At 34.3% G+C, this 25,105-nt stretch overlaps 1 protein-coding gene across 1 annotated transcript; it reads right to left on the reverse strand.

Moving 5' to 3' along the window:
* Positions 1–1,674: 1,674 nt before the first annotated feature.
* Positions 1,675–14,712, reverse strand: LOC141827237 (SAGA-associated factor 29 homolog A-like). Its single transcript, XM_074714470.1, has 6 exons — positions 14,466–14,712; positions 13,747–13,840; positions 10,680–10,756; positions 6,052–6,167; positions 2,240–2,325; positions 1,675–1,729 (listed from the first exon to the last, which is right to left on the reverse strand). The coding sequence occupies exons 1-6, from the start codon at positions 14,581–14,583 to the stop codon at positions 1,675–1,677; spliced, it is 546 nt and encodes a 181-aa protein (XP_074570571.1). The 5' UTR covers positions 14,584–14,712.
* Positions 14,713–25,105: the final 10,393 nt, after the last annotated feature.

Raw genomic sequence — 25,105 nt, forward strand, 5'->3', positions numbered from 1 at the left:
TTCATGTTGGAAATGGGCTGAAACAGGTTGATGCTGAATCTATGATAAGCTGTTGAAGAGTGAGTAAACTTTGCTTGGATTGTCTTCAAAAATTAAATCATGGTATGTGAAGAGATAGGATTGGAGTATAAGGAGTTGTTGGTACCTATCAGATCCGAAATTGCATCAAATTAGAAAAAAAAAACAGAATGAGATGCAGGAATAAAAACAAAAATTGCAGTTGGAAATTCAATTCATGTTCCAGCTGAGGTTTACATTTTTTATGGAGTGGACTGAACTCGAATTGCAATGAATAATTGCAGATTGATGAGCTAATAGAGATCAAATTTCAGGATTGAAAAAAAAAGAGCAGAGAATAAAAATCAGGAAACAGATTGTTTCAAGAAGTGGAGTGGTGTACCAAAAGCTTTGATAAGGTGATAAATTCGTGTGAAATTTGATTCAGTTCAAGCATTCATTTGACAATAATTTGGAAATGTAATCATAAGTGTTGATGGCAGCAAGAAATTTGGGAAAAAAATATGAGTAAATCATGATTTTTTGTTGATTGCAAATGCTGGAATTTGTCTGAGAAGACAAATGTTTAAGTGTGGGGGAGTTAAATGAGAAGAATGAAAAAAAAACAGAAGGAAAATAAAAAAACCCAAACTGGAATTTGTTGTGAATGTTCAGCTGGTTTTGAGAATTTTTCTAGCTACTGATTTGCATTCGAATTGAAAGGAAAATTGCATGATGATGAACAATGTAAATCAAGTGACAAACTGGAAGAAAGACAGGAAGAAAAGGAAAGACAGTAGGAAGAAAAAATTCCAGAAAATACAAAAAGAAAAATGCAGAATTTAAATTTTTTTCAGCTGTGTTTTGGAATTGTTTGAGCACTGATTTGAGCTCAGATTGCAGGGAAATTGTAGTATGATAAGCATTAGTAATTAATCTTCATTATGGAAAAAGAATGGATGAAAAACAGTGAAGAAATTGAGAGAACAAAGAAAGTATCAATTTGGTTTTGAATTGTTTTTGGATTTAAAGTTGCTATTGATACTTTGCAATTATGGTTTCATGTGCATTGAATTTTGCTTGCTGATGATTGATTGCTATTTCTTATCTCTTTTGGAACTTAAATGTGAAGGAATTGGTCTTGTTTGCAAAGGGAAACAAAAGATAGCAAAATTGGTGGAATTTGAAGCAAAATGAGGAAAAAGAGGAGGAGAAAGTATCAAGAAGAGGAATTGGAAAGGTTTAAATCAAATTTGTTTCATGGAATTGAAGAGTGAACAGAAACAAATGTGTTACAAAAGAAATGAAATAGAAAAGAGGGCAAGAAGTCATTGGTTAGCATTTAAGTATATCCATATCTACCACTACCATGCATTTTCTTTAAAAGTTCCTTTTCTTAACCTTGTTCTTTCTAAATTCTTATCTCATTTGTTTCAGTTCATGATTTGCTTATTGTCTTCAATAATCCTTAATAAGTGTGGATTCCAAATCGTGAATGCTAGTGGAGAGTAGAAAACAAGCAAGCCTATGGAAGTGCATGAAACTTAAGTTGCTTGAGTGAGCCCTACTTTACTTGATCATGAATTAGAATTAGGGTGAGAGCTACTGATTTATCTACTGAAAATAACTTTGTGAGATTAAGTGTGGTGCATATGAGAACTTTTTGAACAATCAAGGCTACCTTTGTGTACTTTCTTCGTCATCACCAGGTTCCTCATCAAGCACTTCAAATCTGCAGATTTTCACAAATAGTAAATAAGGCTCCATATTACTGTTCACATAAAATTGCAATTTTGGATTAGTTTACATAAATGTAAACCAAAAAATGGATAATGGGTAAGCCTTACAAAGGCAGAACGACATATGTGCCCCTCTATGAGTAGCAATATAAATTTATCATATATGTACCTATATATAAATGCTTTTAGGGCAACCCAAAATGACAATTCAATCTTCATTACATAAAGAGATTGCATGACTTTCCAACATCTAATAGTTCGATACTTTTATATTCATAGTACTAGCTCATTTCTCACCATCTCATTTCTCATTATTGTACTAGTGCAACCTTAACTTTTAATTCACAATCATGACACTGAGCTTCTTTCTTTCCCATCTTTTAAACACAATAGTGAATAATTAATTATGGAAAAAAATACAATATCCAAAACCTACAAAGTTAATTTAGCAAGTTCATATGAAATCAAGTCAAAATATTAATGTTAATGTGCAAAAGGCTTACTCCTTCGTATCCTTGTCAAAATTTATGACTTTCACAACAATCCACTCATCTTTTTCGGCATCATCAGAGGAGACCCTAGCTGCAACCTGAAACAGAAATTATATTCCAATTGAAATGTTAATAAAGATAAATAGTAATGCTGCAGTATGAACAAATCGCATGGCTAAAAACTCATACTCTTCACTAACTGCATCAAGTAATTTGTTAAAAGCATAAGATAAACCTTGCAAAAACAACTTTTGCTAATGCAAAATAAGTATTGAACAGGAACAACTTAAGAAAAGAAGCATAGACCATAAGGAGGAAGGGGAGGGAAAGTAAGAGAGACAATTTTCTTTTATAGTAATGGCTTGTTTATTTGAGCGAAGGAATAGTATGGAAAATGGGAGGGGGAGGAAAGGCATGAAAAGTCCATAATAAACAAAAGCAAAAAAGATCATCCATCTGATTCTTTGTGGCACGTGCTCCCTTCTCACCTCCTATTCACTCATACAAGTAAACAAGCCAAAACAGTTATCTAGAAATTCACAACTATAAAATTTTCTAATTATGACATGCAAATAGACACCATCAAGGATTAAAATTTTGTGCCAAACGGGTCGAAACGGGTAAAACATTTCGTTCCACCCGCCGACCGGCACCGGCACGACCCGGCACCAGCCCAATTGCCAGAGTGGTCGCGCAACCCCAGCGACCACGTCGGAGTGGTCGCGCGACTCCGGCGATGGCGCCGGAGTGATCGCGCGACTCCGGCGAGAGAGGTCGCGAGACCCCACGGCTGCGCTCCGCGCAACCCCCGGCAGGGATCGCGCGACCCCTCCGGCACGGCCGCGGGGTCGCGTGATCGCACGACCTCGCATCCGTGCATGCCGAGATCGTGTGCGTCAGTGAAAAGATTGGGTTTTTTTAATTAAAATGCTAACTTTGATTAACTTAATTAAACCTTAATAAAATTATCTAATTAATTATATATTTTATTTATTTTATTTAAATTCTAATAATTTTTTATTTATTTATCTCTTAATTAGATTATTATTTTTTAATGAATCTCATCAACCCCTAACCTAAATAAATAATCAACCCTAACCTAAATAAATAATCAAATATATTTCCTAAAATTCTAATCAAATTATCCCATTAATATATATAAATTTATTTAAAATTCTAATAAAATTTTATATATTCCTAACACCCTCCACAAAGGTGTGGCGTTGCGACGGCCTCCACGGGCTATTGCAACCGCATTTTTTTTAATTTTTGATTTAGTTAATTTTTTATTTTTTAAATATGTAATTTTTAAAAAATAAACTATTATTAATAGTTATAAAATATTAAAAATTATTTCCAAATTTTTAAATAATTTTAAAAATTAATAAATATTTTATAAAATAATTTAATTTTTAAAAATAATTTTAAAATTAAATATAAATTTAAAATAATCTAAAATTTTAAAGAAAATATAATTCTTAAACATTTCAAATAAATTTTTTTAAATTAAAAGTTTACAAATACATTCAAAAAAATAATTTAAGATTTTCAAATAATTTTATAATTATTTTTAACCTTTCAAATGATTTTACAATTTTAAATTTTAAAAATTATGTTTTTAAAAATAATTTTTATAATAATTTAATAAGTATTATCTTATGAGAAAATATTGAAATATAAATTCAACATTTCAACATATAAAACATATTTAATAACTAAATATTAATAAAATTAATATATATTTATATTTAAAATTTTAAAAATACTGAAACTACATCGGCACGGCATGATACGATACCAAAACCTCGGCACGGGTCGAGATTTTAAACCTTGTACACCATAGACTCCTACATCTAGCAAAGGTTGTAATGTACATAAGGGAAACTAATGCAAAGTCCGTTTTCACTATTTAAGCACCATACCTATGTTGAAATCAGTTTGGATGTAAGCAAGATATCAAAGGAGCCAGAATCTCAAACTTATGACAGCCATACTGCAAATGCTACTGGCCGGCTGATCCACATGATGCGGACGAACAAATCATGCTGCCAAAATAGAACTGATGAAGAAAATATTATTAAACTGAACATGAGATCTTCAGTTCTCCTACGGAAATGATTACTTCAGTTCTCTCTTTCTCACCTTGGCAGTTGTCTAATCATTGACTCCTTCATAGGTCAACTAAAAATGCCTCCTTCCCTTTATAGTGATCTTACTCATATGATGGCTAAGGAATACACTCAATTTATGGTCTATACTATCTAAGACTTTTTTCCTATGGCAAAGATCATATCAATTCATCTCTTTCTCACCTTAGCAGTTGTCTATCATTGGCCCCTTCATCTGGTCAAAACTCAAAATATCAATGATTTCACTAAGGAGGTCTATATAATGCAACCTCTGGATTTCTCAGGGATTTAACTGATTTAGTGAGTAAGTTGAAGAAATCATTGTGAGGGATAAAGTAATCGTCGTAATTTGGATTGAAAATCTGGATCAGCCCTTTTTCAGTTTAACATGACTAAGAGCATAACAAATCTCTAAGGGCTTGATTTGAAAAATTAGTTCTTCCCTTGTTCAGTTTAGCATAACCAGGAGTATAGCATATCAATAGACATTTCATTTCTCAATCAAGAAGGTGTATCCTTTTATTGTTTATGTAGATGACATCATCATCACAAGTGATACTCCACTATGATCACATGATTGGAGGATTGGGCAACCACAAGGCACCATTCCAATGACAATTCATGATTCTAATGACATGGTTTTATTTTAAGAAGTGTATGATTGCATATTGACCATAAAGCTATTAATGAAAATGCAGATGTTATTTCACAGTTATTAGTGTTGTCATTGCCCTTGTTAATTGAGGTTACTAGTTGTGTTGACAAATTTATTGGTAGTCTGGTTGTTAATTCACAAGGATGTGTAGTTGTAATAATTGTTGATACACATATGTTGTTGGGCCTTATTTACGCTGCTCATATTTCCTTGTATTTGTTACTTAGCATATGTATGTTTACATTTTGTTTGTCTCAGTTTCGAAATTGAATGTCAAGTTGGTTTCATCGTCGAGTTGGTTTCATTAAATTTTTCTAGGTTATGGTGGTTACCATATAGAGGCACTAATCATCTTATTATGTTCTTTTAGACACTAGAAAGCAGTTGTTTGTTAAGATTATGCATGTCTAATTGATGTTTTCCAATTTGTAGATTAACCTTAAGTGGAGTAGGTAGTGGGAGAATAATCACTTGTTATTTAAATTGTGATCAAAGGATTGCTTTCTGTTGGCATTAGGTGAGATGGTAGAAATTTATTTGACACATTAACTTATAATACATATACAACATCACAGACTATATTACCTCATTTTTATTGTGATCAAAATTTTATTCCGATCCAACAATCATTTGCCATTGATGTTTAGTTTAATTCATTAGTGGTGATCATCAGTTCTACTATTGTTTTATCTTTTCTGAAACAACTGTCATTAATGTACTATCTATGGCTGGTGGGTAAAATAGAAGGAAAATAACATTTATAACCTTCCTGCTATAAAATTGATGTCCATTAAAATGAAACTCTGTAATTTTGATGAGATGTGTGTTATAAGCTATTTAAACAGGATGAATGATAGCAAGTATAGAAATTCCATCAGTGGGACTGAAGCGAACTTTGCTTTAGTGAACAACATATCATCTTCCACAGCCAACAACTAGTTTAAATTTCTCAAGTAACAAGAAGATGTGCGAAATAATGCCTTGAATGCAGCAACAATGATAAACTATGTGCATTATACAGAGATATCTACAATGTTTACCTGTTCACCCTTCAGGTTAGCAGCAAGTTCAAGTTGACTTCTTATAGAAGTAGCAGGAGGGAACCTTGAATTATCTGAATCTGGCTTCATCCGTTTCTTTCTTTGATCAGTTATGTCTGCAATAAATCAAGATTAATTTGACTAATAAAATACACAAAATGAAGTTGCTTAGACAAATGCACCATCTGAGCAACCAATATGTGTTAACAGTAGAAGACTTCAAGCCACCCATTCGAAGGAAAAAATCAGGATTCCTATTTTATCTTCATGTATTAAGACAGATCAAGCATCCTAATTTTTATGTGCTAGCCTAACAAATTTACGATGTATAAACACCATCTACTTTCTATTTCAATCAATCCAAATAATACAAATCTCTGCTTATTGCTTACTTTGTATAAGAGTCAGTTTTTTCTTATAGGATTTTCTTCAACAATCCCCGTTCAATAGTCAGTCACACCCATATTGTAACGGACACATGGTACCATTCAGCAATGTTTAGAGAGCATAAGATTAACCAGAAGTCCACACGATCATTGAATGAGGTCAAACAATCATATATTGTTTTGTAATGCACTACATATATGAATGTTACTAGTCACGTGGTTACCAATTTATATTTAGATACTTTGGGTTAGTGACTAAATTGTAGGTTAGGCAAAGGAGCATTCATCTGATATGATTATTTTGAATGAAATTCACAGTTGCATTATCATGAAATTAGATAAAGCATTGTTAGTGAATTTCACCATGCACATTAGATGGTTACATCCTTCTCATCTTGAAGTGGAGAGGCCAAATGATGATACTTCCTATAATGACCAACACGAACCTCACTAGCTTGTCTCTAGAGAAGATAGTCACAGACATCGTCAAATATTGGTTCTCCTATGGGGGCATTGGATTTGAGTTCGTTGCTAGAGAACACCATAAGCAATGAGAAGGCAAGAGTTGGAAAAGAGATGTATACAACATATAGGCTCCAACAGAGCAGCAGCTAATGAATAAAACATGTGGGATTAATATAGGAAAATTAATATATTTATTAAAACAGTTCCAAAGCTCAGAACTTCAACGGAAGACTTTGCAGTTGAAGCCTTCAAGTTCATAGTCCCAATTACCTCCTGCAAGTTGGCCAAAGGCAAGATCAAAACCCTAACATGTGACAAGAGAAGCAGTAAAAAACCAATTACAGCCAATCCTTTGGATGCAAACAATGAAGCAGAAGTTCAAGATGAGAAGACTCCTGGAAATGGTTTGGATGATTCCAACAAAGCCATACAGGACTACCACAAAGGCCAATGGTGGTGGTGGAGGTGGTGGTGGTGGTGGGGGTGGTGGTGGTGGTGGTGATCTAACATGTGAGGTGATAAACCCATGTAGCATTCATCCAGCAAACAAGATATAGATGATTGAGGTTTCACACATTCCCCACTAAGTATCACAATGCAATGCCTCAACCCTATGCACGTTCAAAGGGGCAGAAGAAAGGATGATAAAAGCATAAAACTATGATGAGACATTAGCGACATTCAAAATCTTGAGGTGTGTTAGAGTTGGTGTTAGATTGAAAGAATAGATTCATATCATGTCAACGTTCCACTGTATAGTGTTGGTGGCAAATTGGAGATTGCTTGTGGAAGGAGATGAAGAAAAAAAATAAAGATAATGATTTTGTGTTCCATCTAGAATGGTGCAATTTTGATATTATCTTATACAAACACAAGCTACAAAAAAAATAGCATTACCTCAGTTCATCTTGACTTGTATTGTAGCATATTAATGAGTATTGAGTGTTTGATATGACATGATCCTCATCGAGATGATTGACATGACGCAGAAGACATTGTCTATATCCAATAGTATCAAGTTTCGATAATTTATCGAAATAGATACGTTTCAACCGTGTCGCCCAGCACAATACAAGATTTTAAACTATGTAATTAGAGGTTAAGTTGGATTCAAGAACTTTATTAGACATAAAGATCAGAGCCATCAGTGTGGCTACAAGCTCATTTACATCAGTTGTTGTCTACCGCTATTTCGTGGTCATCACGTTCCCTATACAAGGTTCTCTTGGCCAATCATGGCAACCAAAGTTAGTGAGTCAAGATAATTTGTTGCATACATGGCTGAGAAGCAACCAGATATAGGCATTCCAAACCTACAACATTGACCTCAGTCTGACTAATTAATCCTTCAATTAATGATGAGTGACAATTTTTCTATTAACAGGAACTCCTATAATATAAGTAATATATATTAATAGGTTATTGATAGAAAACTCCAAATACCAACATATCCTATCTAATTTTAGTTCATCTAGTATTCAATTTACATTTGTTTGGACTTAAAAACAGCCCTTTTATTGTTTATAGGACAAGCTTTAAAGAATGAACGGAGTGGAACAAGCTAAAGAATGACTGACACCAAACTAGTTGAAACAGGTCTGTGCAAGTAAAAAAAACACATGTGCCTCAATTTAGAGTATTTGCTAAATTTAGACAACTATTTCAACATTTATAGGTAAAACTAGCATTTTGGTCAAAGAAGATGGAAACAGCACACAAGATGTAGACCAACTGTCATAATGGTACTTTACTGGTACTGTTTAGATTTGTCCAGGGATCAATATAGGACCGAAATTGAATATACATGATGAGTACTCATTCACATTCAAAACTCAAAAGAAAAATACAAAGTATTGCCACTACACAAAACAAAATTTTCAAACTGAGTTTTAACTTCTGTGCACCAAAGTAGAAACAAATATCCAAAATTTGGCTTAGCCAAAACTCTAATCAGAGTTAATCAACTGAAATAGGTAATCTACCTATTACTGGAACGTCCATAAAAAAATACTACCAATTGACATACTTCTTGTTTGAGGTTACTGAGACTACTCAAACAGCCTATCTTTTTCTTTGCACTTGCTAAGGATGTACCAGAAAATGTAATTCTATACTGGAGACAAAACTTTCAAAGGCAGTAAATCAGTCAAATAGAAGATGGTGAAGACAACCCAGCACATGCCCAAAGTCAATCTTCTCCGTCATCAGGTCCTGAATAAGAATGGAATTACAAGCCAAAAATATATATATATGATATGTTTGTTAAGGTAACCTGTCAGAAGAGAGAGAAAAAATACTGGGAAACAACAAAATAAAAAAAGGAATAGGGAAGACAACAGGCAAGCAATTCCTATGTCATTTGTAGATGCATTGGATCCATTTGCTAATTTAACAAAGATAAGGAGACGATAACAAGTAATATGATAAACATTGATTATTACTGCCAAGGACCAATCAAGGAAGTAGAGTAAGAAAAAATGTGTAGGATTATGTATTTTTGGTAGTGAGACCTATTCATTCACCTATAACTGAAGTAACCTAGATTTAAGTCTGCTGAGATGGTCAGCCAAGCTGGTGGAGTAGAATACACTATGGGCAATGGTTGATAATATGAGAATGATAGAATCAATCTGAAAAGTATTGTTAACTCTCATGTGTATGAAGGTCCAACATGTATGAGTATTCCAACTAATACCATAATCATAACACACTGAGAACATCTCCTTTGAGTGCCCCTATGACTAGTGAAGAATCCACCTGCTATGTTGTAGAAGGAAATGCAAATGTAGCTAGAAAGAACATTATAAGCAAAAGATTCTTAACGTATAGCCAACAACCTAGCATGAAGATCTCGGAGTTAAATTCTAAAAGATAAGGACTGCACTCAAAGGATTTGTTCTGATAGGCTCAGGCTGTAGAGGCAAGCACTACAAATACAAGATATTGCAGAACTAGAGTCTGAAGTTCACTAGGTAGCAATTATCATGTTAAACTCTGCCATCTATATGACTCAACCCTGGGACTTAATTTAACCTGCATAGATCATATAAACCTGAAGAATCACTCAGTTATATCCCACAGTGATCAGCATATGTGGCACACAAAATGAGAAAATCAAGACTAGGAAAGACTACCTCAGGCTCAGCTGCAGATGAACTGTCTTCATCAATTCAACATGAGCTGTCAAAAATCTTGAAAGAACTGTCACATTTGCTTGCCAATTTGATGGACTAAAGAAAATCCCAACTATCAGTGTCCAATTTGGATAATTATGGTTATTGATTTGATTGCACCAAGAACTTAAAGTACCAGATAACCTAAGAAATAAGAACAATTACCCACTTTTATTATTTTGTACTGACATGAAGTGTGCACTAACTCCACCAATCAGTAGGCTTTAGCTATGCAATAGTGGATTGGTCAAAAGTCACCAATTCTGTGGATGCACTACGCAGGTCTCTATCTTGCTATAAACAAAAATGGTTGCAAGGGCTTGTGTTCACATGGACTTGGAATAGATTCTCGTTTTGGTAGATTGGTGAGGCACTGAACAGTCATAAAACAGCTTTGTCATCCTAAGGATTAAGGCCAACTAGAAACCCTAGGATATTCTTGTTGTACAAAAAAGGCTTCAACAAAAATGACTATTTTCATCATTCATACTTGCACCCTTAGCAATGCAGACAACAAAAAATAAAAAGGTGGCATATCACACAGCATGGTTCTGCATCAAAAGAAAAAATAACTAAACAAGAAAGTCGAAGAATGACCCCTTACCAATCTTTTTCCTTTGTGTGGCCGAACCTCCAGATTGTATTAAACAATCAATCTGATTCATCAACGTAGTTGAAGCACTAAAGCCAGAAATCACAAGTCAAACGATGTAAAAATGATAAAACTGATTATGAGTTAATTCCAACTTGACATATTCATATCAGTCGCTAAAGCAGTGAAGCTACATAAATTTATAACTTGCTATATCCTGGCTAGCAATGGATAAAAGCAGAAGAGTTCATCAGCACTTATAACTAGGAACTCATGTCTCCATTGGCCGAAAAGCAACTTACAAGGGCAATCACACATTTATTTATTGGTCGATCAATGTAGAAGACATACAAAGTGCTAACTGCAAATATCAAAAGGGTAGCCCGGTGCACGAAGCTCCCGCCATGCGGGGTCCGGGGAAAGGATCCATTGTACGCAGCCTTACCTTGCCTTTGGCAAGAGGCTGTTTCCAGGATTTGAACCCGTGCTAACTGCAAATATCAAATTGATAAAACTGGTAGGAAAGGGGAAGTTGGTCGATGGGAATTAATCACAAGTCACAACATCCTTATTTGAACACAGTTAAGTTGCAGATTTTTGTTCAAATACAAGCATAAGGAAATACAAATAGAAAAGTTGGCCAATACAGAATATGCACAAGCAGAGACTATCTTCAAAGTAACATTTGTACAAAGAGCTGGTAAAGCTACCAAATAAGCATTTTTGGACCCAAGAAACATCACACAAAACAATTTCTTTCATGCTAGATCTATTTGTTACCATTTACTAAACAAATGTCAAGTTTTATAAGGGGATGAAATAACAACTGTGAACCATGAAAAAAACAGTTACAGACATGTGACCTAACATATAGATGTACGAAAAATAAAAGATAATTGGTGATCAAAATTCAACATTTTTGTTTTGGAAATCTGAACAGGTATCAATTATTATACTGTCAAATAAAAGTCAGCAATCTATAATTTAAGGAAAGAAAATTGTTTGGTATACAGAAATTAGTTCGTCTAATTTTGATGATGCATTCATACTCATACCTCCTATCGTTATGAAAAGATAAATATGCTAGATGTGATTCAATGAACAGCCATTAATTATTCTATCTTACCTTATAAAAGAATTAATTGATATAGCCATGCACGTTCTAGTCACTTGATAATCTACATAACATTCTATTTAACATAAAATTAAAATAAAAAAAGGCAGCCCAGTGTACGAAGCTCCCGCCGAGGAAGGGTCGAACCAGGGTTCCAGGGAAGGACCATATTAAATCTATTGTATGCAGTCTTACTTTACATTTTGCAAGAGGTTGTTTCTGCAACTCGAATCTGTGACTTCAAGGTCACATGACAACAACTTTACCGTTGCGTCAAAACTCCCCTTCTATTTAATAGAAAATTCAAGTTCATTAATATCTGAATTTCAGTAAATAATCACTTTCCTACTCAGGGTTTGGATCTTGAAGTAAGTTGAGATTCCAATAGATATTCTGAATCAAAACTTTGAAATGTATATTATGTCCAACCCAATGAAATTGACTTTCTAAATGTTGTTATTGTACTGTTGTTGTGTAAAATTTCAATAATAATTAATAGGTAAAATGCTACAGTTTGCCTAGAGTTTGCTGCAATTAAAGTTATGGCATGGGCCTCCGCTGTTTGCAACAGGTTAACTGGCTTGCAATAATTTAGTTAAAAAAGGACAGTCGAATGCACAAAGCTCCCACCAGTATAGAGACCTAATGAGGAAGGGTTGGACCACATTAAGTTTATTATACACAGTTTTACCCTACATTGCAAGAGGATGCTTCCTCAACTCGAACAAGAGAAAAGTCAATTATTTAGTTAATGTCAATTATTTTAGAAAACCAAACAAGTCAAGGAGTGTTGTCCTAATAGAGAAAAAGAAGAATTTATAAAGAAAGAAACAAGAGAAAAGTCATAGCAAGAAAAGAATTTGTAAAATTGAGAATTAATTTATTACTGAGAAAAGAAAGAGAAATTGTTTCCCAAATCTATATCTATCTAGAAAGTAGATGATCGGTCACAAATATCAAAATAATAAAAAATAAAGGAAACAAAGGAAACATGCCTAGAGAATAGAAATCTGGACCATCACTTTCCAACAATAACCAAATATGTGCACCAATAGTGAAGAATAAGAAAAACAACCAATCAGCAAATGATAGTCAACTGACCAGAAGCACACAAAAGGGAGAATCCTCAAACACCAGGCAACACAAGTAACTTTTACGTAGTGTCACATAAAATATTTTTTCAAATTCGTAATGTTTGATAATTCAGTTGTTTCATTTGTATCATCAATCAAAAAGTGAAAAGAAAATTTTATGATCAGCATCATGTGTTCTTTTGCAATTAAAAAGTAGGTCATTTGGATTTAAACTCAAATGTCCGATTTTCTCTGCATCAAGAATTCTGAACTTCTGATCAGGATACTTGATGGATGATTTGAGGACACAAATTCCAATAAAGGGACCAAAAACAAATAAATTGTAGTGAGTAGTTATTAAAATGGAAGGAAAAAAACCCTTCCTTTCTCTATATCAATCATATACACTCCCAAGTACTCTATCACTGGTTGCATTAGGACTAACGCATTACAAGACATATGAAAATCCTTTGAAACAAAATTGTCTAATAAAAATAACTTGGGCATAAGGAAAATTTGGCAAGTCAATTCTTATGGTTTTTTATCCATAAAGTAGATGAAGGTCATTTCTTGCAAGGAAAAGATTCAGCTAAAATACATTTGAAAGAAGTCATAATCAAAATTGTGGGCAGCGAGAACATATGTCATTTGACCAATTAATTGGACTGAACACTAAAAGACATAATGATTACATGGAAATGAAATTGTTAAATTCATTTTAGAAGCATTATTTCTTTTCATCATTCAAAAAATGTCACCAATATTGCAAATTTGAAGAACTAGGCTTACTACGCTTACAAGTTACTATGTGAAGCAACCATTAATATTGACAATGTTAAAAAACATCTACTCAAGATGCGAGCAGAAATAGAATTCATTATTTTTGAATTACCTGACTTCATTCTCACATAAATCTTTAGCATGACAGTACAAGCTTTTAAGCCTGCCTAGAATGGCGTCTCCAGATTTTTCAACGATCTCAGGATCTAAATATATTAAAGAAGAAACATGAAAAGCGTTAGTAATAATCTGAGATAAAGAAACTAACAACTTATTGAGCTCTTAGCCAAACAAAAAATGTTGGTATTTTGTGGGCTCAAATATAAATCCCGTCGTCTGTCCTCCTTTTAACCTCATTTCAATCTCAACAATAAAATTGGGACATCTTTTGACATTTTTCAATAGAAAAAAAAAATCCTTCCAAATAAAATAAACTAAAAGGCAAAGAGTGAATAATTGTGAATGTGATGACTTCTTAACTCTTGTCAGTTGCAATTGGCGAGATATATCCCTAAATTGAAAATTCTAAAGCATCCGTAAGAAGATTACTATCTTTTGCAGTTGCTAAAAAAACATTGATTTGTTTATTCCGTCAATTCCGAAACAATTTGCACTCTTTCCCACAGGAACAAAAAGAAAGTGAATAACAAGCTGCGAAATGCCCTCGATCTTGAAATGCCCTCGCACAAGATCGAAGACTCTCTCCCATTCAGAAATCCCTTCACAATACCACACGCCAAAAAGACGAAGCAGAGCGAGCAGTTTAGGAAGAACAAAATTGTTCCGTTGTTGCAGTTGGGAAATAGAGTGAGGAGAGGAAGGGACACTTACTGGTTTGCAGCTTCTTGTGGATCTTATTTATCTCCTGGAACACCTTTTCCTGTTCATCGCGCAACTGATCGAGCTCCTTGCACTTCTCCAGCATCGCGTTGACCTCACCACCCGACATCGCCCTCCGCTCCCCGGCCGGGTCGGCACCGCGACAAGGTCTCGGAAAGGCGACGACCGCCACGGAGCTCGAGATTGAGATATCGGAATTCGCCAAAGCGCAAAAAGACAAACGCTCGGGATCGATTTGGACCCGTCCCCAGAGTGACAAATCGCTCGCAGGAAAAGAATTATATAGCGATCGCAAGAATCCACAGAGAGAGAGAAGCAGCTGTCCGCAGAGATCGAGAGCTGTGTCGTGGAGGAGCACGTTACACCAATTTTTCCTGGGTCCCAGCCCATTGATCAGCGCTCATACAACGTCATTCAGTTTAACGAGTTCTTACTGGTCGATCTTCTTGTAGCCTGTTTGAGAAATTCAGTCAATAGCAATTTCTATTATTAGTTGCTTTTTATCTTTTTTGTTTGAGAGCATTTCGATTGCTAGTTAAGGCTTACGGCTTTTGTTAAAGTGGAGGAGGATCCAAATCGAACTGCAAGAGGATCCGAATTCTTAGGCATATAAAATGTAATTTCTTTAAAAGGCTACCTAAAAAATTACATTCTTAGTCAAAAAGAAATAAATAATGACCATTTTTTTTAAAACATGAAAGGGGTAATTTCTTTTAATTCATAATTAGTAGGTGAATTGTGAAAAATATTAAATGCTATTGAACTTATCAAAATTGTTGTTTTAATCTATATTTTAAATTATAAAATATTATTAAATATAATTTTTTTAAAAAATAATAGATAGAAAAGTGATTTAATTTTATAAGTTTCCATATAAATTAATTTTTTATAAATAAAATAAATAAATATATGATAATTTTGATCAATATTATCGATTTTTTAAAGTAGGAACTGTTAGTTTTAATTAAAATTATTATTTTCTTATTAAGTATTAAATTTGAATAGATAAGTGCACTCTAAAATATTATTTGAATTTATTTATACTTCTTTTTTTTTTTTTTTTGACAATGATGAAAGACTTAAAAATAATTAGGTATCTTTGATATTTTTTAAAAATTTCAAATTTGAAGAATATATGCAATCTAGAAGATATTTCACATTTATAATTATTTTCTCTATCCATTTATAAGCAGTGATTTACCAAAGGATAGTGTAATATCTACCTTCCTCTTATTCAATCTTACTAGATGAATGTAAGTTTATAGAAATCCAAATAGCCTACGTCTATCAGTTGATTTTGGTCAAAAACCACTGATCAACTTAGAGAGCTCAGATTGAACTCATTTTAGATCTTGTGGATTCGTCGTAAGGAATTCAAAGGTGCCCTCCATTATTTATTTCAGGCTCCTTAGAGGTGCTTCAATATTATACTAACTTTCAACTAAAAAATTTGAGACTTTTTTCTCCTTGACACTACAAGGGAAGTTTGACTCCTGAGCATTTTAGAAACTCACAGGACTTGGATGAGTGCAATCAAAGCTCTCTAGATCGATTAGTAAATTTTGATCGAAATTTACTAATGGTCCTAAACTATTTGAATTTCTATGAATTTGCAACCACATAAAAGAGTACAATTTAGAGAAGATAGATTTGATGTCAAATCTTAATTCTGATTTTAATAGTTAAATTAAAAAAAAATAAATTCAGACAAAAGAAGGAAGAGAAAGATTTGCTTTCCACTAGTAGAGAGAGAGGGAGACAAAAGAAGGAAGAGAAAGATTTGCTTTCCACTAGTAGAGAGAGAGGGAGAGAGATATTGAGATTGTATGCCTCCAAATCACAGATATAGTTTTTATATTTAATATTTTTGAATGTAGCTCAGATGCTTTAAAAATTGACATGTGGAAAGCTAATATTGGCAGAAGGGGTAAAACAAAAAAGCCACCGCAAAATCAATGCACCCTCTAATCATTCTCAAAATATGATACATAATTTGAGAATTTTTCAAATCTGCGTACATTCTTTAGAAAATCACCTATTTATAAGTCATAAATAAATTCTACTAAGCTAGTTCGACTAAAATATTTAATTTTGAATCTTTATATTTCTATATAAGATGAGCACTCTCACATATTCTTTTAGGTAGTTGAGCTTTTAATTTATATAATATATTGATATATTGGATAGCTAATTAATGTATTTCATATTTGATTATTAAACTGAATAAAATTTAAATGATAAGTCATATAATGGATCTTCATATTCATAATCATTTAGTTTTAAAAGTTAAAATCAACTTGTCAAATTTTAGTTTGATTTACTTTTAAATAGTAAAATCTAAATTTACTAGAAGTATTACTCCTAACTATTTCAGTGTAGTCAGAGATCTTATTCCTTATTCCTTCGTTGAACTCTTTTTCTGCAAAAAGATAGAATCCGTCACCTTAGCGGCTCCACACGGTCAAATGTTGATCGTCGATAACAAGGTATCCTTCGTTGAACTCAATATTAGCTAGCTTATATCTATCAAGGACAACGATAATAATCAAATCTATTACGCTACTACTATATATATCATAATAATAGAGTTTACTGATCAATTTTGCATCTGAAAAGTGAAAGGCTCATGTATTACAATCACATAATTTACCAAGAAAATAAGGTCAGCTGATAGAAAGAAGGTATGAATTAACTGATTTAGACCAAAAATTGAATCCTGGAAATAAGAATTATGTAAATGTCACTCATTCTAGCTAGGTCTACAAAAATGAGACATCGTATCACATACCGAGGAGGAAGAAATGGACATCACTACAAGAAAACCTAAAATTAACGATAATTAATTTTTTTTTCCATCGCTAGCATTAGCGACGGACTTTAAAATTGCATCGCTAATGGTGAAATCTACGATAGAAATTTAATTTCGTCGTCGTTAATTAATGACAGTTATTTGAATTCCGTCGCTAATTAGCGACGAATATTTTAATTCCATCGTTAATTAGCGACGGAATTCTTAGTATCGTCGCTAATATTAATAACAGAAAAAAATGTCACTAATTCCGTCGTTAAATTATGGGACAGATTTTTTAGCGCCAATACTACCGGGTAGCCCTAATCTAGCGGCGGGTTGGCGACGGTGTTTTAATTCCATCACTATATAGTGAGCATCTCCATATACAATTATGAATGTATTGAAATTATTCCTAGTCGATGAATCGATGAACATGGGCATAGCTAGTTATTATCTAATCACAAATTCTCTCATGCTGTGAATCATATTGCGGATATTCAATAAATGAGTTTAAGATCCAATTAAATACATAGAGAATATACACTCAAATAGTGAATTTCTATTTATCCAATAAATAGTATTATCATAAAGCGATTGTTTTCTCGACCTATATATTTGGATCTCTTTAGTATCTTCTTGAACAAAGTAATCCATGGATGCTTGTGTCATGCCAACTCTAAATAGCCTCAACACTCGCTTCCACCTCACTTGCTCCACCATTTCAACTCATGGCCACATTCCCTAATCACCGCTACTCTTTCATCTATCGATCGGAACTCGTAATGGTAACATTATATTAGACACATCCCACTAATGATCCCCTAAATGATGATGTACAACTTTGATATCGTGGTCGTGCAAGAGACATCTACACGAACCAACTTAAATGCTAAGGCTATTTGGAATCAATATCAAATGACTATGATTAATCAAATTAATATGAATAAAGTGACTCTGAATTAATCATAAATCCAATCCTTAAAATCTAATTTGAAATCTTGTGCATATATTGTCAAGGTGATAATGAATAAATAAAATGTGATAATTTTTAGTGTAAAAGTTCATAGTGATTAGATATTGACATAATTTTATTTGTTTTTTCTTTAGTTTTTTAAGAAAAAATCGAAAATAATATGATAATTACTGAAGAACTTAGTAAAATTAAACATATTCTTTCAATCAGTTAATTAATGTAAAACTATGCATCAATTTTTTTGGCATTGAATGACTGAATGCATTAATCTTTTGATAACAAGTTAAAATTGATGGAGCAGGACTTAAATTTTTTATATGCTTTATTTATACAAATTAAATAATTCGCATTAAAATAGCCAATTCTATTGATATAAATCTTTGTTTTGCATCGACAATTAATTAAGAAGTAATTCACATGATAATCACTCTTGAAAAGAATTGCACGAGTGACTTTAAATAGTAAAGAGTGAGTCAATTTTGGATCTCGATCAACCAAGCAAGTCAAGCTAAACTTGTTCAATTTTAATTCCACACTCAAAGTTGTAAACGCGTGCCAAGACTTTGTCTTCCTTCCTCTTGTCCTTTATTCATAATATTTATATATATTTGGCTAATTTCTTGGAAAAAAAACAATAATCTTTCAAGGATTAGTCCTTGCTAATTTAATTAGTGCACTTATTAAACACATATATAGCACATTTTATATCTCATAGACTTTCTAATTTTTGTTAATCCATCGTGTCAAAGCTTTAATGAAACTATCTTCAATAATGATATAGGTTTGGTGGTGGTTTTGTGATTTGAAATGATTAATTCACCTAATTATTTTCACAATTTTTGCACGATGCAAAATATGTTAAGCATGAGTTGACCTATACAGGAAAAGAATTTTATATATTCAGAGCAACCAACAATCTTCGTATTGTGAATGACTTTGGAGGTCGCTCTCCTCGAAGAATAGAAGGTCATGCTCCTCCTCAAGGGGTAGATGCTCCTATCTCAACTAATCTAAATAAGCCCTCTTACCTATATGCAAGGTGCATTTCTGCTAAGGTGGCGGATTCCACCTTTTACAGAAAAGGTGCATTCCTAAATAATTAGGATTCAATTTTCACACAAGTGATATTAGATTACCACGTCAAGAGTATTAATTTTGGATTATTATAACGGTAATTTGGAGAAAAGTCCCCAAACGGAAACTGAGATTTGTGCTCAGTCCCCACCCAAGAATTTGTTTGCATGCAGTCCCCAAACATTAGTTTCAACTCCCCAGTTAAGGAATTTACAAATCTACCCCCTCCCACTCTTCAGTCTTGCGTTCTCCCCTTTTCTCACCGGCGACTTCTCCTCTTTTCCCCACCGGCGACTTCTCCTCTTTTCCCCACCGGCGACTTCTCCCCGTCGTAACTGTCTTCCCCTCTTCTCTCCGTCTCCTCCTTTGTTCACTGTCGTCTCTGTTTCTCCACCTTTCTTCAATCGCTTTACCAACCGGCGCAAACCCTAACCGACCATTTGCTTCCTCTTGTCGGCGCTGCTCAGCCGTCACTCTGCGAGCAGCCCTGCGTCCCCCGTTGGTCCGTCCCTCTGCAAGCAGCCCTCCGTCACTCTGCAAGCAGCCCTGCGTCCCCCTGCTGGTCCGTCCCTCTGTCACTCTGCGAGCAGCCCGGCGTCCCCTGCTGGTCCGTCCCTCTGCAAGCAACCCTCCGTCGCCGAGGCCGCCCCCAATTGCTATCTCCAGTCTACGTATTGTTAAGTTCTCCATTTCATACGTAAATGGTGGTGTGATGTTGTGAAAATACATGCAATGCTGTTTTTGCGTCCACAATTAACACAACGTCATTTAACACTATGGTGTCGAGCATTGTTTCTGATGTATGCAGTACATCAAACGTGTTTATATGCTAAGGGCACATATTGTGTTTTTAGCACAAAGCCACTTGTGTACCAGATCATTTTAGCTGTTATTAGGTTTTATCTATTCAAAGCTATTGTTTCCATTTGTGATAGCAATTAGAGAAGTGTTGGACCCAAAAAGAAAACCAAGGGAGGCTAAATAAGTAAGTCAAAAGAGGATAGTATGGAGTAGATCACATATTTATCAAGTCAGTAGTTGGAAACATCTTTACCAACTAGGTAGTGAATTGCCATTCAAAAGAATTATGGTGCCATTGGCCAAAAGGAAAGGAGGATGTCCATATTACAAATCTAAAACTAAATTTATATAGAATATGAGTTCTTCTTGAGTGTTGCTGCCAAAGTTATTTAATCAGTAGTTCCAACAAAGAAAGCTATTACAGTAAATAACCACACATGGTGGCATCTAAAGCTAATATTTGTTTTCAAAAAAATTAAAATAATATCATCCCTACTGAATTTTGGAACACAATCTTATAGGTTTAGGTTTAGGTAAACAAAAACTATCTCAAACAAATAAAATTTAAATTGATACAACTAAATTCTGTTAGATTGTTAGATTGTTCACTGTATGTAAATATTTGTATCTGTTTCTGAACATATACATGCAATGTGTTGTAGGTTTTAAGTGCTGTCTACTTAAAGAACATCCCCTAGCTTTTGTTTAGGTTTTGATATTTAGAGCTTGAATAAATCAACACAAGATTGTGAAGCACAAAATGATGAAGCGCATTTGTTAGAAACAATAATGAAGTTGAAAGATGCATTAGAAGAGATAAAGCAACAATTGGATTCTCTACAAGTTAGTGATGATAAGTAGTCGACTGCGTGTTTTTCCGTGAGCGATGACCTCGAAAACCTCACCTCAGTCGACTAATTTTATTACCAGTCGACTCACGATGAACAGAGGCAATTTGTACTCGACTGGCGACCCTCCTCAGTCGACTAAGGTCATTTTATCGTGTTTTAGGTTAAGTAAGTGTAACCCTCCTCAGTCGACTACGGACCCTCCTCAGTCGACTAAGGTCATTTTATCGTGGTTTAGGGTTTTAGGTACCCTTCTCAGTCGACTTATCCTTCATTCCATGCCCCGGCTGACTTATCCTTCATTCCTTCCATAGTTCCCCGTGACACCGGCGACTACTGCTCTCTTCCCTCACCGACGACTTCTCCTCCTCTTCTCCAGATTTCTTCGTTGTTTCTCCTCTTCTCTCCGTCTCCCCGTCTTAACTGTCATTCTCTTCTTCCCTCCGTCTCCTCCTTGTTCACTGTTTCTTTGTTTCTGCAGGTTTCTTCAATCGAGTCTCCCAACCGGCGCAAACCCTAACCGAACATTTGCTTCCTTTGGCAGCATTGTCTTCGAAACGGCAACATCACACCGTCAAGCAGAGTGAAGCCAGAGCATACATCACCAAAAAAGTAGTAAATTTCTTGAAGTTTATTTTTGTTCTACCCTTGTAGCGTGCGGTCCCTTAATCTAGCACATTTACCCCTTTTAACAGTAGAATTAGGCATAAGATTTATGTGTTTTTTTTTTAAACTTGTGTACAGTATAATTATCTGATATTTAAGAAGAAAATATGGGTAAGAGTAGCAAGCAAGCAAAGGAGGGTAACACCTGCAAAAAAGCTCAGTTGCGTTGTTCTCCAACGTATTTCAGAGCTGTCATGGAAGAAATTGGTCAGAAAATGAATGATAATCAAAAACAGAGGATTCAAAACAGTCCATTTGGTATATGGATGAATATGCCCAAATTGCTTTATCAGCAGCTCAAGAGTTGATCTAATTTTACAACGATTCCACTTGCAATCTCGTTCATTTATCTTTGGTGAAAATATTATTGTTCCCTTTACATCGCCAGAGTTTTCCATTGTGCTTGGATTGCGATATGGAGGCCAACCAGTTGATCTAGATGTCAATTTGGAGTCTGAATTTGTGGCTAGGCAATTTTCTGGAAAGATTGGCAATGTCAACCGAAGTTTGATCTATGAGAGACTTTCCTCTCTAGCTGGATCAGAGAATAACGATAATGATGATGATTTTCTACGGATGTTTATTATCTTTTTGTTTAACTGCATCATTTTTCCTGTTGCCAACTACGCCACACCTCGATTCATTATGCCATACCTTGATGACTTGACAACTTTCTTTGATTATTCGTGGGGAGATGCGGCATATAGATTTTTGAACACCGCCATTTCGAAGTACATTGGAATGGGCGATGGAAAAGTTCAAAAAAAGAAGTATTTAGATGGTTCAACTGTTGCTTTGATGGTGAGTGTTTTTAGTACGCTTTTAATATGTTTTGTATATTAATAGTAAATTTATTTATGAATTCCTTTTCTTTATTATGTTTTTAGGCATGGGTATATGAAAGAATTCCTTCTTTTGGAGTTGTACATTCTCTACGTACTTTTCCCCGACTATTCCGTTGGCGTGAGAGTAAGATACCTATGAAAGCTGATTTAGCTGATAGGTTATTCAATTCCATTGATTATACTAAGGTGAGTTCATGTATTATATTAGAGATAGTCAAATATGATGAATTGTAGTAACTATTTGATTTTAATTGTGAACAGGTACTGTCCATAGTACCTTTTTCAGATGAAGAAAAACTTTTTCATCAACAGGGAGGAAGTATTACGGTAATAATTAGATAATTATTTAAATGAAGTTGACAATTTAGTCACTGCAAGCCTCTTGAAAATCTTTCAGGTCCCTGAATGTGTAAAATGCGGTGGAATCATTGGTGGTACAAGTATACCAATGACAAGAGATATTGGTGGGGAGCAACAACATGAGGCAAGCGTCTTGAAGAAGGAGAAAACTGAATCTACTGAACATATCAGTAAGACAGAAGAGAGCAAAAGAAATTATGAAGTAGAAGCTGATGTTGATAAAAGCGACTCAGAGAGCAAGACTAATCAATTCCCATCGTCGTCCATTGCAATGAGGGTAACAAGAAGATCAGACCGTGTAGCGAAAAAAAAGCCTGAAATGTTTGTTACGCCACCGGCTACAACACCGAAGCGTAGGCGGAAGGCGGGCAAAGAGGTTGAAACAGTAGTGGTGGAATCGGTAAATTAGAGTTAATATTATATACAGAGGTTGCTAACTATGTTTTTATAATTTTTTTTTATGTTCCTAAATTCTATCTCATGCATAGGGAGATACTACTATAGATGTTGCTAAAATTGCAAAAGATGCTGTAGAGGATGTCATGATTGAATACAAAGAAAATAGTAATTTTTGTGGACACAATGAAGCAACAGATGAAGAGCGGAAAATCATAACAAATTATCTTTCTCGAGATAAGTTAAAGTATGTTAATCTTCGTTTATTTAAAATATTATTCGTTTAATGGGGGTATGTAAAATTATATGTTTGTATTTTTTCTAGTGATGTCGTGTGGGAGGAAGAAAATATAGTACTTGGCGGACTTGAATTTTGTCAATTCTTATTTGGTAAACCAGTTCGCTCAGAAATTATTGATTGTTATATGAAAATAATGAAAAAGCAAAGTATCAAGCAAGGATTTGAAATTTTCTGCATGGACACGGGTGTTCAGGTTTATTTCCATCTATTGATAGATATCTTTAAATTTTATTTAAAATTTTAGTTATGACCTGTTGTTTCTACTTGTAGAGAGAAGTGCTTGATAAACTAGAACGACACAGGAAAAGTCGACTTTTGGAAATTACAGAGTATGAGGAATTTGTTGAAAATCTGACTTCTGTGACAAGGATTCACCTCCAAGATTTGAATGCAAATTTATTTAAAAGATGCAAGTATATTATTTTTCCCTTGAATTTTGGATGGCATTGGTTTGTCTTGCTCTATTCAGCACCAGATGGTGAATTCCAGATCATGAACTCAAAGCCTCATCCAGCCCATTTAGGAATATCAAAAGTTTATGTGAGTTTTATCATTTCTATTTCAAGTACTGTTAAATTTTCAACAATCTAACAAACTGTTGCAGGTACGATTTTTGACTGGATTAATGAAGCATTGCTTGGGCTACGACATCGGTGATGTTACAGTTTCTAAGAGAAAGTGCCGTCATCAAGGCCGACCATTGACTGTGGAGTGTTCACATGTTTATGGATTGAATGTCTAGCACATGACAACGATGAGATCTGGAAATATGAAAAAGATGTGGAAATGAATACTTATCGGTCACACATGGCAGCCATTATATTGTCAGATGAAAATGTAATGTTGAACAAGTAGAAAAACCTGTTAAATGTAATTCTGTTGTTAAGAGTTGTATAGAAACAGTTAAAGGATGTTAAATGATGAACAAGTAGTGTTGTAATTATGTTGTTAATATTTGTATAGAAACAGTTAAAGGATGTTAAATGTAATTCAAAATCTGGGAATTAGATGTTCCCAAGTTTTGTTGATAAAACATGTTGTTTTTCCTCTTGATGCAGTGTATGTTATGTGTGATTGTAGTGAATGTTTGCTTATTATGAAACTGGCTATCAGCTGACTGAACTCTATCAGTCGACTGTATCAGAAACTCAGTCGACTGATAGAGCGAAATCTCGACTATCCCTACCTCATTGACTCGACTGGAATATCATGCCAGTCGATTGCTACGTAAGAGAAGCAAACGAGACTCGACTGGCATATCGTTTCAGTCGACTAAACCGAAACAGAAACTAATATGGTTTACGGCTGCACTACATGGACTCGACTGGATTTTAACACCAGTCGACTACGCCGGAACAGAAGCAAACCTGACTCGACTGGATTATCGTTCCAGTCGACTAAACTCTCCAGAAACTAATATGGTTTACAACTGCACTACATCGACTCAACTGGAGTTAAACTCCAGTCAACTCAAATTCAGTCAAAGAGAAATTACCAAGAGTAGAAAACTAGTACTAAACAGGCAAATTCAGTACTGATTGTGTAAATTTCAGTACATTGAGTGAGATCCAGTAAT

This window comes from Curcuma longa, chromosome 1, assembly GCF_044706935.1.
Source record: "Curcuma longa cultivar G26 ecotype Majalengka, Jawa Barat chromosome 1, ITB_CL_G26_1.1, whole genome shotgun sequence".
NCBI lineage: Eukaryota > Viridiplantae > Streptophyta > Magnoliopsida > Zingiberales > Zingiberaceae > Curcuma > Curcuma longa.